The sequence below is a fragment of the Mauremys mutica genome, chromosome 1 (genome assembly GCF_020497125.1).
Source record: "Mauremys mutica isolate MM-2020 ecotype Southern chromosome 1, ASM2049712v1, whole genome shotgun sequence".
NCBI lineage: Eukaryota > Metazoa > Chordata > Testudines > Geoemydidae > Mauremys > Mauremys mutica.
This window is the reverse complement of record NC_059072.1, coordinates 41,062,674-41,075,264: the sequence shown is the minus strand read 5'-3', so window position 1 is coordinate 41,075,264 and position 12,591 is coordinate 41,062,674. Positions and strand designations below refer to the sequence as shown.

The 12,591-nt window shown below is 42.3% G+C and overlaps 1 protein-coding gene across 3 annotated transcripts in view; it reads right to left on the bottom strand.

Annotated features, from left to right (window-relative positions):
• Positions 1–4,287: 4,287 nt before the first annotated feature.
• GRM8 (glutamate metabotropic receptor 8) overlaps positions 4,288–12,591 on the bottom strand; it is a 525,047-nt gene continuing 516,743 nt past the window's right edge. For all 3 annotated transcript variants that reach the window (XM_045001072.1, XM_045001074.1, XM_045001073.1), the window contains one exon: positions 4,288–4,794. In XM_045001072.1, coding sequence (XP_044857007.1) covers positions 4,745–4,794 — 50 coding nt within the window. In that variant the 3' untranslated portion in view covers positions 4,288–4,744. The remainder of the gene's footprint in view (positions 4,795–12,591) is intronic.

The following is a 12,591-nucleotide window of genomic DNA, read 5'->3' as shown; positions in this document are numbered from 1 at the left end:
TCCCCACGTCCCCGGCCGCCCGCTCCCCGGCTCCCCAGCCCCGCGTCCCCAGCCCCGCGGTTCCCCGCGTACCCGCCCGCCCGGCCCCGCTTCGCCGATCCCCGCTTCGCCGCCCACCCATCTGCCCGACCCCGCTTCGCCGGTCCCCGCTTCGCCGCCCGCCCGCCCGGCCCCGCATACCCGGTCCCCGCTTCGCCTGCCGCCCGCCTGCCCGGCCCCGCTTCCCTGGTCCCCGCTTCGCCTGCCGCCCGCCCGCCCGGCCCCGCTTACCCGGTCCCCGCTTCGCCTGCCGCCCGGCCCCCCGTCCCCGGTCCCCGCCCGCCCGCCCGGCCCCCCATACCCGGTCCCCGCTTCGCCTGCCGCCCGCCCGCCCGGCCCCGCTTACCCGGTCCCCGCTTCGCCTGCCGCCCGCCCGGCCCCGCTTACCCGGTCCCCGCTTCACCTGCCGCCCGCCCGCCCGGCCCCGCTTACCCGGTCCCCGCTTCGCCTGCCGCCCGGCCCGCTTACCGGGTCCCGCTTCTTTGGCTGCCCGGCTCCAGGTCCCCGTCCACGGCCGCCCGGCCCCGCTTCCCCGTCCCGCTTCGCTGGATCCAGCCACGTGCAGGCACCGCGGTAAGGGGGCAGGGAGGGGGTGTTGGAGAGAGGGCAGGGGAGTTCAGGGGTGGGGGGGTGGATAGGGGTTTATCTCGATCATCGGTTATCTCGACGCTTTTTGGCAAACCCCTAGGCCGGCGACATAACAGGGTTCAACTGTAATACAATTTATAGTGAAAATGGTGACAGGTTTAACTACAGCTTCATGAATAGCGAGACCATAAAAGAAAGAGCAGAATGAGCTAGACCGGGAGAAGAAGGTTGTGAAAAAAGCAATGTGTTTGCTGTATAAACGGAACAAGTGACGGTTAATTCAGAGAGAGAGAGAGAGAGTGAGAGAGAGAAAGGAAGAATGTGTGGAGAAATGAAGAAGCTGCCTGAGTATTCAAAGACACAATAAGCACAGCTACTGGGTGGGGGATTCTCTTATTGCTGTCCAACTTCCCCCAATCTCCTGATAAAAAGGGACCTGGTACTGTAAAGTAAAAGGTACGGCAGAAGTCATTTTTCCATAGCTCATTCCAGTCTATTCCCATGCTCCAAAATTGTAGCAATTTTTTTCTCCAACCCTGTCATGGCATTACTCTCTTTTTAGTGAAACTCTTTTTAGGAGGAGGATTTTTATAGTGGTTAAATTGGGGAGAAAGAAACAAATAAGGTAAGAACAAAATAGTTGTTACAGCATAGCCATTGCAAAAAAAAAAAACCCAAAACCTTTCTTCTGTCTTGAGTCAGTTCACTAGTAATGCTGGCATATCTTTGAGAAAGTTGTGGTGCTCTTGTATGGACTCTATGCTGCACCAGTAACATCATTGTGCATTCTGCATGCCGAGGAAAGCAGGATCTGGACCAATATATTTTAATAATGTATGCTACCCTTTGTTTTCAACTGACTCAGTGCAAGTATGAGCCAACAAAGAAGTTCTTTCCTGACTACTGTGGACCCTCATTCAACAAGGTACATAAACACATGCATAACTTAAAAGTTCATGAAGTCAACAGGACTACTTACATTCTGAACGTTAGGCATGTGTGTAAATAGCCTGTTGAAGTGAAACCAATACACCAGTAGTGTAAGTTAGACATTGCAGGCTAGATTCACAAAGGGACTTATTTTTAGGTGCACTGATGGCTGGTGGACTTCACAACGCTGAGTGAGGTGCTCAGGTTCCCTATACATTGTATCATGACAGCTAGGCACCTAAGAATGGGATTAACAAAAGCCAGCATGGTGAGCAGAGAGGTGCCTAAGGTAGCCAATAGGAAATGGCAAGGAGAAGGTTATGATCTACATCCCACCCCTCAAAGGGCTGGAGGGAGGTGCCTATCTCCACTCGGGATTCGCAACCATGAATCCACTCCTGGAGTTTGGCACCTAAGCCATTTTTTGCAAGAATGCTGCTGATGCTGCCCCATTTTTATAACTTTTAGCCCAGGGGATAGGACACTCACCTAGGATGTGGGCGATGCTGGTTCAATTCCCCCCTTCTCCCTGATGTGGAGGAGCAGTTTGAATTTGGGTCTTCTACATTGCAGGTGTGTGCCCTAACCACTGCACTAAAAGTTATAAAGGGGCTGCCTTCATTCCCTCCCCATGTGCATCCCAGCCATTGTCTGTGGATTTAGGCATGCTCTGAGCATGCCTACTGCAGCAGGCCCCAAAGGCAAAATAGGCAAGGTGTGCCCAATTTGTGAATCCTATTGGGTATTAGCATTCTTCTTCGCAACAGATTAATGGACTCTTTCTTACTTTACCTGAAAATTCACTAGCTTCAATCAGCATCATGTGCAGAGAACAACTTCAGGATGAGGCTGGTTGGTGATTAAGGGCTTCACCCAGCAAACACTCATGCAGATCTTTCAAGCAGGCCAGAAGACAATTCCATTTCATGCCAACTTTCAACATTTGTTTTCATTCTGCACTGGAATTAAATCAAAACCTTTTGAAGGTTTTCGCAAACTGGAATTGTGTTGAAATGCCTGTTTACAGCTAGAAAAGGTCAGGTCTCTCTCTCTCTTTCTCTCTCACATCCTCCTAAACTTAAGAAACTGTCCCATTGAAACCTTAGTTGAAACTGATGTATTTTGGTTTTGGCACAGTGGCATTCTCTGCAAATAAACATTTCATCAAAAAGTTTTCAAGCAGCTCTACTGAACTTTAAATGTGTGAGTACTGCCCATTCATGCTAGTGGCACTAGTCGTGCATAATATTAAGTGTATGTATGTTTGCAGGGTAGGTACCATAGTACGTTTAATGGCTCTCAAGCATAGTCAATAGAAAAAGTAATTAATCCCTGGTTTTTTATTTTTTCATTTATAATTATTTTGTAGTTTGGTGAGTGGTCAGTCATAAACATTTCAATTACACTACATTGAATGATACATCGTCAGTAACTCAGGTGTCCAAATATTGGGCTAGATTCTTCCTAACTGTACTTTGTCAAAGGGCTTTGGAACATGGACATTCTCTGAGGGGACAGCTGACTGAAAGCAGTTTGCTGGCTGCACAGGAGACTAAAGTGTGGCATTGTAACATGTAGGAGATTCAGTTTCAAATAAATTAACCTTCCCTTATTCAATAATGTAATCCAGGGTCCACTGCAGCCTCCTTGGCGAAGATATGTTACAAAGAGATAGCGCCTATCGGAAAGAAGAACAATGAGCCATCCAGGCTAAATCAGCAGAAAGAACATTTAATAACAGACTGATTGCGAAGACCCATTGACTTGATGAATGGTAGATATTGTATAGAGTAGAAAAAGTCTCAAAGCACATCATAGACATTGGTGACAGAGCTGAAAGCCTCTAGCAGTCTGCTTTTAACTTGTCTAGAGTGGCTTATTAACATGATAGATCTCTACACTGGTTCCAATCTCTCTTGTTTTCTCTCTGTCTTTGGTACAACCATTTCTAATGGCATGGCACCATTAACTACTGAATAATTTAATTCTGAAAATTAGAAGACATCAGAATTGTACTTGAATAGCTATTTCCTTTGATTTTGAAAGGTTTGATAAGTTAGTTCATATATCCACTTTACTGCTTTCCAAATATTCCACTGATTCCTTTCTCTGTTATTTCTAAGGCATCCATCAATAAGATGTGATTGCCAGCAATGGCAAACCATCATAGCTGATGGGGGAGTATCAGCAACATAATAGCATTGTACAGGATAATAAGATTAACCTTTTATTTCAGTTTGCTGGTTCTGATTACTGTAAGAAATCTGAGTTTTTAGTTTTACCATCTTTGCTATAATTGTCTGATAATTTTTTCAAAAGAAAAAAAAACAATTGCTAAATCATAAATGGTGAGCACAACATCAGGAGTCCTTCATTTCACAAAATCTTATAAAATGTATTTACGTTGGGAAAAACTTCTACCAGCAATTTTAAAATAGTCACAATTTTAAAAACAAATTCACCCACCTCGGAGAGTTCACACACACACACGCACATACAGACACCTCCATCAACATGCTTATACTTTACACTGCATTCCTCTGACACCATTATTGTTTATTTATAAACACCCTCCCCCCCTTACTGCATTCTAAACAAACAGACAATATTGTCAGGACTTAAAATATTATGTGTTTTTTCTTCCTTAAAACTGCAACGAAACAAGTCTGAACATTTGCAAAACATTCCTTTATTATTAGAAATAAATTATTTTGTATAAAAATGTGCATGCGTCAATCCTTGTATTTAGTTTAGCACAACCCACGGCTTCGATTCAGTCAGTCATAACAAGAAACAAACTCATCTTCTTATACAAGTTGAACAATGTGGGACAGGAATGGAAATTCTCACAATCACAAAAAAGTACTTACAAGTATAACATCAGACATGGTTTATTTCAACAGCATTTTTTTTTCACAAGCTAACATTTGTTTTCCTTTTGTGATTTACTTCCTTTTGTGAGTAACCAGTTCAGAAGTTTGACATTCGGTCTGAATTGTATAAAACCGAGCTTTTCCCTTCCCCGCCCCTCCTGCTTTTGGCTCGTGGTTAATCTTTGTCCATTAAGAGACTGACTATTGAGTCGATTGGAGTCTACAGCTCTTTCCAAGACCGAGGTTTTGGTGGTAGTAAATTCATTGTTTTTTTTTTAATTTTCACATACTTCAGGTGTGTTTCATTTCCCTGCTCAGTTTGCATGATTGCTGTAGCTGACATATGTTGTCTTGGTAGAGGAAGCTGCAAAGCAAAAAAAAAAAAGAAAAAGAAAAGAAAAGAGCAAAGTTATATTTCAGGTTTTGGAATCAGCATAAAGCACTTTGTGTAGCAATTAACTTAATTTAGTATTTAGTCAGCATTCAGCTGTATAATCAACTTCACCAAGTTCCCAATTCAAGAAACCACATAAGCATATTCTTAACTTGAAGCATACATTTAAGTGCTTTTCTGAATAGCTTGCTGGAAACAGGACCCAAATACAGTGCTTTTTGTGACATTTTATTTCTGTGTGGTTTAGGGGTAACATGATGGCTGGTGGGTGAGAAAAGGACACACAGCTCTTTATTCTACAAGATACTGGGCATATTTCATATCTCTTGCTGGCTAGTTGTGTTTTTTAAATATAATATGCTGTGCCTTAGTTTCAATGTTTTACTGGGCTAATTAAAAAAAAATTAGCAAAATGCTGTAAATTCCTTTCACATCTGGGGCTTGAGTCATTCTCCAATTTCCGCTGACTGAGGCAGGCTAGACATCCACTGGTGGAACAGAGACCTAGGAGGGAATTACAGGCATACAAAACATCCACAACTCCTCTTATATGAGGGGAAAGAGGCCAAAGGTGGCTGATGCAGCCCTGGAAGTGGGCAATGCTGGCTGATGAAGGTATGTGACCAGCATCCTCAGGAGATGCTCTGACATAGAACATCTCTCCTCCAGGAAGTGTCCACAGGAGTATTTATTACAGAGCCCAGACTGTGCTTTAAAACTGCCCTTCTGTGGTGATATTCCCCAGGGAGGTTAACAGCATCAACAGCACCACCCTTTCTTACAAGTGAATTTCCCCTTAGTGCAGAGATTCTCTTGCTTGTTCAGAAAGGTGCAATATTTGAGGATGAGTCAGCTCCTGGACTATTGTTAAGGTAAAATGGTGACAAGTCACTGAACCTAAATACAGTATTGGGCATGTCTACCTGGCAGCCACGGTTCCTTATTGTTGTTAGAGGTGAAGGACCCAGTTCTCCACTAATGTGCTCAGATAGAGTTGGCAATGGTGGCTTCAGAGAGCCACAGGCAGCTCCTTGATCCCCAGCTGCATGGACCTGGCAGAACTTAGAGCAGTAGGGTGCTGACTCTATCTTCCACCACTGTTATAAAGTCTGTAGGGCATCAGGTGCAGAGGAGCTCGGCTTCAGCACGCCCCTTTCTGTCTCTAGCCTGCCTCTGACATACTCTATTTATCCCAGTGGGTGGAGGCAGCTGGCAGCACAAAATGAATTTAGTGGTCTAGAGAATCTGGCCCATATAATTCTATACGCATGCCAATTTAAATCATGAGTAACTGCACTGATGTCACTACTCCGTAAGACTGCAATTCTGCAAAGACTTAGGCCATGAGCAGTCTCATTGTCTTCACTTGGATGGCTCATATGCTTAAAGTTAAGTAGTGCAGGATCAGGCCTAAATATATAACTCCACTGAGGTCAATGAAGTTACACCAGTGTAAAACTGGTGTGAGCTCAGAATCAAGGCTAACGCAGTATCAATCAAGCTTTTTTTCTTTCTCTCTCTCTCTCTCTCTCTCTGAGTACAGTCCTTTGCTATGTAGTATTGGGTAGGAATCCACTGATGTTGTTACATAGCTGAAATAGGAAAAGACATCTTCACACTGTCTAAACCTGACCTGGGAATCTGACAGTGATAGTGGAAGAACAGAAATAGAAGCAGGGAAATACAATCTTCTCTGGCCCACCCCCTAGTCCAACTACATTATGTTCAGAACTGTGTTACTGGAAGATCACTATGTAGATATAAATAATGAGATACACTGTGTAAAGTTCATGTTTGTGTTTTCATTTCTAGGGAATGTGACTCTAATCCTGCACTTGTAGCTTTGGAAGACACCAGGGAACCAGCCCACTGAAAGTCAAATCTGATTTGACTTTTTCCATTAGGATATGGGAATGCATCATCATGAGAACACATACATCAAAACAACTGTCAAAGAGCTTGTTGTTTATCACCACACATACAGGTACCTCCAGTTTTGGAGTTTCAGAACTATGACCACTAGGAAGGTTTGGAGCTGAGAAAATGAATGTGAATTCTGAAACTCAGCTCAGTGAAAACCAGCAAGCAAATTGTGTTGCTTACAAAAATAAAAGACTGGTGGCCATCCCACTTCAAGAGAAGACTACTCTGAGCAGGTGCTGGGCAAGGCCTTCATATGACTCTGCTTAAGGATCAGAGTACCCCATTCCTGACAGGAAATAGCCCTGCTCCTGGAGTACCAAGCCTCTTCAAGCAAATATAGCCAAATTCATGTTCTTTCAGAACTTTCGCATGGAACATGAGACTCCTTTGTGAGCTCTCTCACGCTCCCACAGCTGGATTGTTGAAGAGATGCTCTCACTCTGCCCTGCATTCTCCCATCTGGGAATACAATAGGATTGCTGAAACTGGACCAATTTCTTTAGAACATAAAGTGATTTTGTTCCCAGTAAAACATGAGTAAATAGAACACACGTATGCAAATTGGACAGGTTCCTTTTTTGTGTCTGGGAAAAGAACTAATGTTGAATTATCGGCCAGTCTGAATACATTGCTTTGATGCATCTAGTGTTCGATGAGTCAAGAAGAAGAAAGTAAAAATCAATAAGTAGGTGTATTCTTCATAGTATGACTTTAAAAATAAAATCAGATTTATTTCAAAGTATTCTCATGGTGGGTTTATATAGTAGTTCACACTGTGATAACACTAATCCCACTGCCAGACTGGAAAAATCAGACCACCGGCATATTCAGCTTTTCTCTTTTTTTGGATAAATACCTTATATATCTATACAGTTTATGCTAATGAGCCTGCAGCTCCTGTTTGGGATTTAAGAGCCTCAACTGCTAGTTTATTGCGCTTTAAGACTGTGACTTTTTCAGAGTTGTTGCATGGACCAAACTCGGCAAGCTTATCTGGCCAGGGAGGACAAGAAACTTGACTCATCATGCTCCTGGAAATATCCTTTTCAAACCCATTTATTACTCTGCTCTTGGAATGAGACAATAGAAGCAAACCAAAACAAAAGGATTTAGAGTTGCATAGAAACATTATCATGGGCTGTCCTATACGTATTTAAAATAGGTGACATAGTTCTTTCTTCAGTTGACCCACCTGCACATTTTTTTCTTCATTTCCTGTCCTATACAGCTGTATAATTTATTTGACACTGATAAATGTGCACCATACTCCACTCAAGAGGGACCTGTGTTTCAGTGAGGGCAAAATGGAGCTGGGAAGGGGGGATGTAGAGAGCAGGGGTCTTTAATTAAAGACTATGTCATGTGATGAAACCTCCAGGTATACATCCAACCCAAATTGGGTACCCTACCCCCGGGACTCCCCTGCAGTGGCAACCGGAGCTGCTGTTGCCTCTATGGGGCACCCCCACCCCCAGCATTGCTCCCTGCCTGGAGCTGGTGCCGTGGGCCTTCCCCCCGCCCTGGCAGCTGGTGCCGTGCCCCCAGCCCCAGGATTTAATCAGGGGTATTTATGGTCTAAGTAATGGACAGGTCACAGGCCGTGATTTTTTGTTTCTTGCCCATGACCTGTCCATGACTTCTACTAAAAATACCAGTCATTAAATCATAGCCTTAGTAATGACAAAGCAAAGCAGCACATCAAGGCCCTGATCCTGCATGCTTCCCCATGTGGTTCAGTTCCTGCACTCCTGTGGCACCCCATGGGTGTGGAGATGTGCCCACATCAAATAGCTTGCAGGATCAATGCCTTGGTGTAGAGACATATATGCGTGAAACAAATGATAAAACCAGCATCCTGTGGTGCACATTTTCCATCCCCTACATGCAATTAAGGAATAATGGTAGGCTAATATTAGCATGAGTTCAGAGATATGGAAATCTAAGTGCCTTCTTTGAGAAATACAATTTCACATCTTCATTTCCCAGGCTTTGAATGTTTTAATTCTTTTGAAAGGTAAAATGTAGTCAAACCATTGATATGTGCTCGAACCTTAATGACAACTTAACTATAAAAAATATCTGTGGGAACATATATTTGCATAAGAGTTTCATAGTATAGAGAAATAAATTTACAATTGTGGTTACCAATGAGAACCACAATATTATTTGGAAAGTAATTTAAAATCTATATTTTATTAAAACCAAGGGAAGATTGTGCTAAGTCCAGTTATTACAGCTGGCCAACATTCTCCAAACACTGAGTTTGTTATGCAATTTTTGTGAAAAAATTCAATGAAAGTCAGGTTTTTTTAACCAGCTCTACCTATGATTTAGCATAGAAATCATCTGTGATTAAATTGTCTTGGATGAAAGTTACTACATAGAGATACTGTGCTATCATTTATTTTATTTTCATACTGTATTACAGAACCTACACATTTCTTCTTCTTACTAGATGTTTATCAGTGGCAACATTAGGATAAAATAAGGGCATAGAACCCCTCCATACTTGTTTGAGTATTTGTTCTTCCAGTTTTACCAGACAATGCCAATGATGGAAATTAACATTGAATATTCAGGATTAGCTTTGTGAAAATAGACTGGGAAGATATTAGTGGCTTTGACTCAACAGTTCTCTACTGAATACCAAGTTACTGATGGGCCCATATTGATCCCCACAGCTTGCTTCAGCTCACCACAACTTTCTAGAAGGCCAGAAGGAGCTTGTCATAAACACAAACAAAACAGAAGATGGAGTTTTGGGTAATAAACCAACACAGAACAAAAACAGAGAGTAAAATCACAAACATCACACAGAGAGGGCAGAAAAGTAAACAAACGAAGAAAGAAACACAAAAGAATGGGGGGGAAAACTAACAGAGAACGTGATAGTGAATCAGCTGACACAAGTGACTGCTGAACAGAGAAGCTAATGGAAACAATTGGCATTGGAAAGGGCTGGAATACCTGGCCCCTTGGTGCCTGGAAAGAGGACAAGGGGTGAGGGGCACCTGAGATTCACTATTACCTGTTGTGGGAGAAGATTCTGATATGAGCCATGTAGAGTGCTCTGTTAGGTACAATGTTTTTGATCCCAGCCCAAAAGAAGCTAAAGTAGAGGACTGTTTGGCCTGCCTTTAATGGGAGTAGCATGGAAGCTTCAACAGAGATTATTTAAGCCCCTAGGTCATCCCTTGTTCTCTGCAAAGGTCTGGTGCATTTGGATGAATGGAGGTTGAATGAAGACTAAGAACTCCTGTTTAATCAAGCCACCTGGGGAGCCCTGTTAGGCAGAAATTAAACACCAGTGAGTGATGCTGTAATATATGAGTTTTGTACATGACCGCAGACAGAGAGATCTCATTTAGCTCAAGCAGTAGTGGTTTCTCCTTTTAGAACTGAAGGATAAGGGTTCTACTCCAAGATGTCAAGAGTTGTGTGTAATTTATCTTGCTTTTTTTTCCTCTGCTGTCTGAAGCAAATGGATTTGGTACAGTCTATGGCTGAAATCCTGGCCCCACTGAAATCTGTAAGTTTTGCCATTGACTTCAATGGGGCCAGGATTTCAGCACATGTGCCTAGAAGAGTGATTCTGACAGGGAAAAAATGATTGGTGAATGGTCAAGCACAGGAGAGTAGGGGCATAGATTAAAAGAGATGGACCCAAGAAATGTTAAGATATAAAGGACAGAGCTAAAGCACAGAATAACAAATAGAGTAAATGGCTGTAATGAGTAAAACATAAACAAACAGGACAGAAGACAAAGAATAGGAAGGGCAAATAAAAAATAAAACAACACTCAGTATATAAAAACCATAGGAAGAAGAAGAATTTGAAGAGAGAAAAAGTGTGTATGTGGGGGGAGCGAGTAAGGAATTGCAAAGTACCAAAAAAGAGCGGGGTGGAGGACAAAATGCAGCAGAAACAAGGACACTAAGAAAAAGAAAAAGGCAGAGAGCAAGCAGAAGAACAGAGAACAGAACAATAAAAAGGTGGACTATGGAAAAAATCAAAATATTCAGGACAATGAAAAAACCAAAAAGGCACCTGAGAAAGACAGCAAGAATAATACAGATCTTGTCAGAGGAATCATCAGAATGAGAAGAGTCGGAGAAAAGAAAACCAAATGTGGTGACTGTCCGGTATTAACCTCCTTGTCCCTCTGTTTATTGCCTAGTGTTCACTTGACCACATGCTGACTTTCACTCTGCCCTGTCTGCTCACTCCCTGCTGGTGACTGATCAGGCACACCTGATCCCTGCTTTGGATCTGATCCTGCAGACCTTTTGAAAGAGAAAATCTTCCTTTGATTTCAACAGAAATTACTTCTGCATCTAGGCTGCTGAATCAAGCCTTCTGGGCCACATCTTGAACTGGTATAAATTGGTATAGCTTCATCAAAGTCCATGTTTTACAGCAGTTGAGTATACAATCCTTTTGTAGTTATCCTGATATATTGTGCCTACTGATTTCTCTCTGTTGCCCTCCTGCCTCTTCAACTGGCAAATTTTGTCCTCAGACACATGCAAACAGCTCCCTTTACTTTATCATATATATAAATGGAATCAGAATTTGGCTGCATATCTTTAAATAAGAAATCCATTGAATGCACCATTGATGCCTCCCAAAAATCAGCAAACAAATTCACTTCTTCCTGTTTGTGCTTTGATAGTAAGCTGTGGTTGTTGTTGTCATCATCAGCATCAGCATCATCGATTAGGTAAGGGGAGGGAAACTTCTCTGTCCATTTCTGGAGTAGTGATACCCTGATTTCGTACATTCTGTAACTTTCTCCATTTTTGGAGTGTGAGTGACAGCCTGCTATTCTCTAGGTAAGACTTACATGCTGGAACTGTGCTCACCTAATAACAATTTGAGACTGGCTTACAGATGTCAGTTCAAAGAGACATTTTTCTGGATTTTGAGGGTTATTACAGCTGATCTAGGGGAAACAGTTTAATTTAATGTATCCTTCACTGCAGCCTCAAAATTTTTTTGACAATAGTTATTTTGGCAGAAAAGAGGAAAGTTAACAAAATCTAACGGATATAGTATGTTTTTTGAAAACCTAATAGCCCATTCTTTTAGCCAAGCCAGCTCAATTACATGAGGCTAGCTCTCTAGAATGGGAACTTGATTTTTTTGAATACTTACCTATGGAGCATAACAGTACATGGATCAAAGCCTTGAAGAGATGTACTACTGAGGCGCTTGAAAATTATATAGGTGTGCTAGTGTTAAATCAGGTTTAGAATACGGTAAATTGATACTTTCCTGCGTGAGTCACACTGCTGGAGAAAGCAGACTTGTTTCCAGTGGCAGCTGTTTTCATGAATTATGCATAGTCATAGTTAAAAGAATACTAGACACAGCATTTCTTCTTCATTAGGTACAGTTGATAAATCTCAGGTATGCAGGGCTTTCTTACCATCTCTTTCTGCACCCCATTGTGGAACTATATTTGACCTTTTTCTCTGATGTTGATCATTTTGCCAACTCAGCAAGGAAACTCTCTTTCTCTCCCCCCTCCACCCATTTTCTTTTGGCACTTATGAAGAATTGTAAGAGATGTAGGGGGTTTCATATTTACACATTGACATCTGATCTAGAGAGAATTTCATCATTATTTCCCCCTCTGTTATAGGTTGTAGTATGAAACTATGGAAATCCAAAGGCAGTGGCTCCATTGCTTCATCTGGTAGTTACACACTTTTGAATGGCCATAAGTTTAGCAGGCGAATTATTGAATTTTTAAAAGATAATCTGTACCCAGTATCCTCCAACAAGTGAGTTATGGAACAAATCTAAGATCCTCACTCACTTTTTACACTGTACTTCACTCT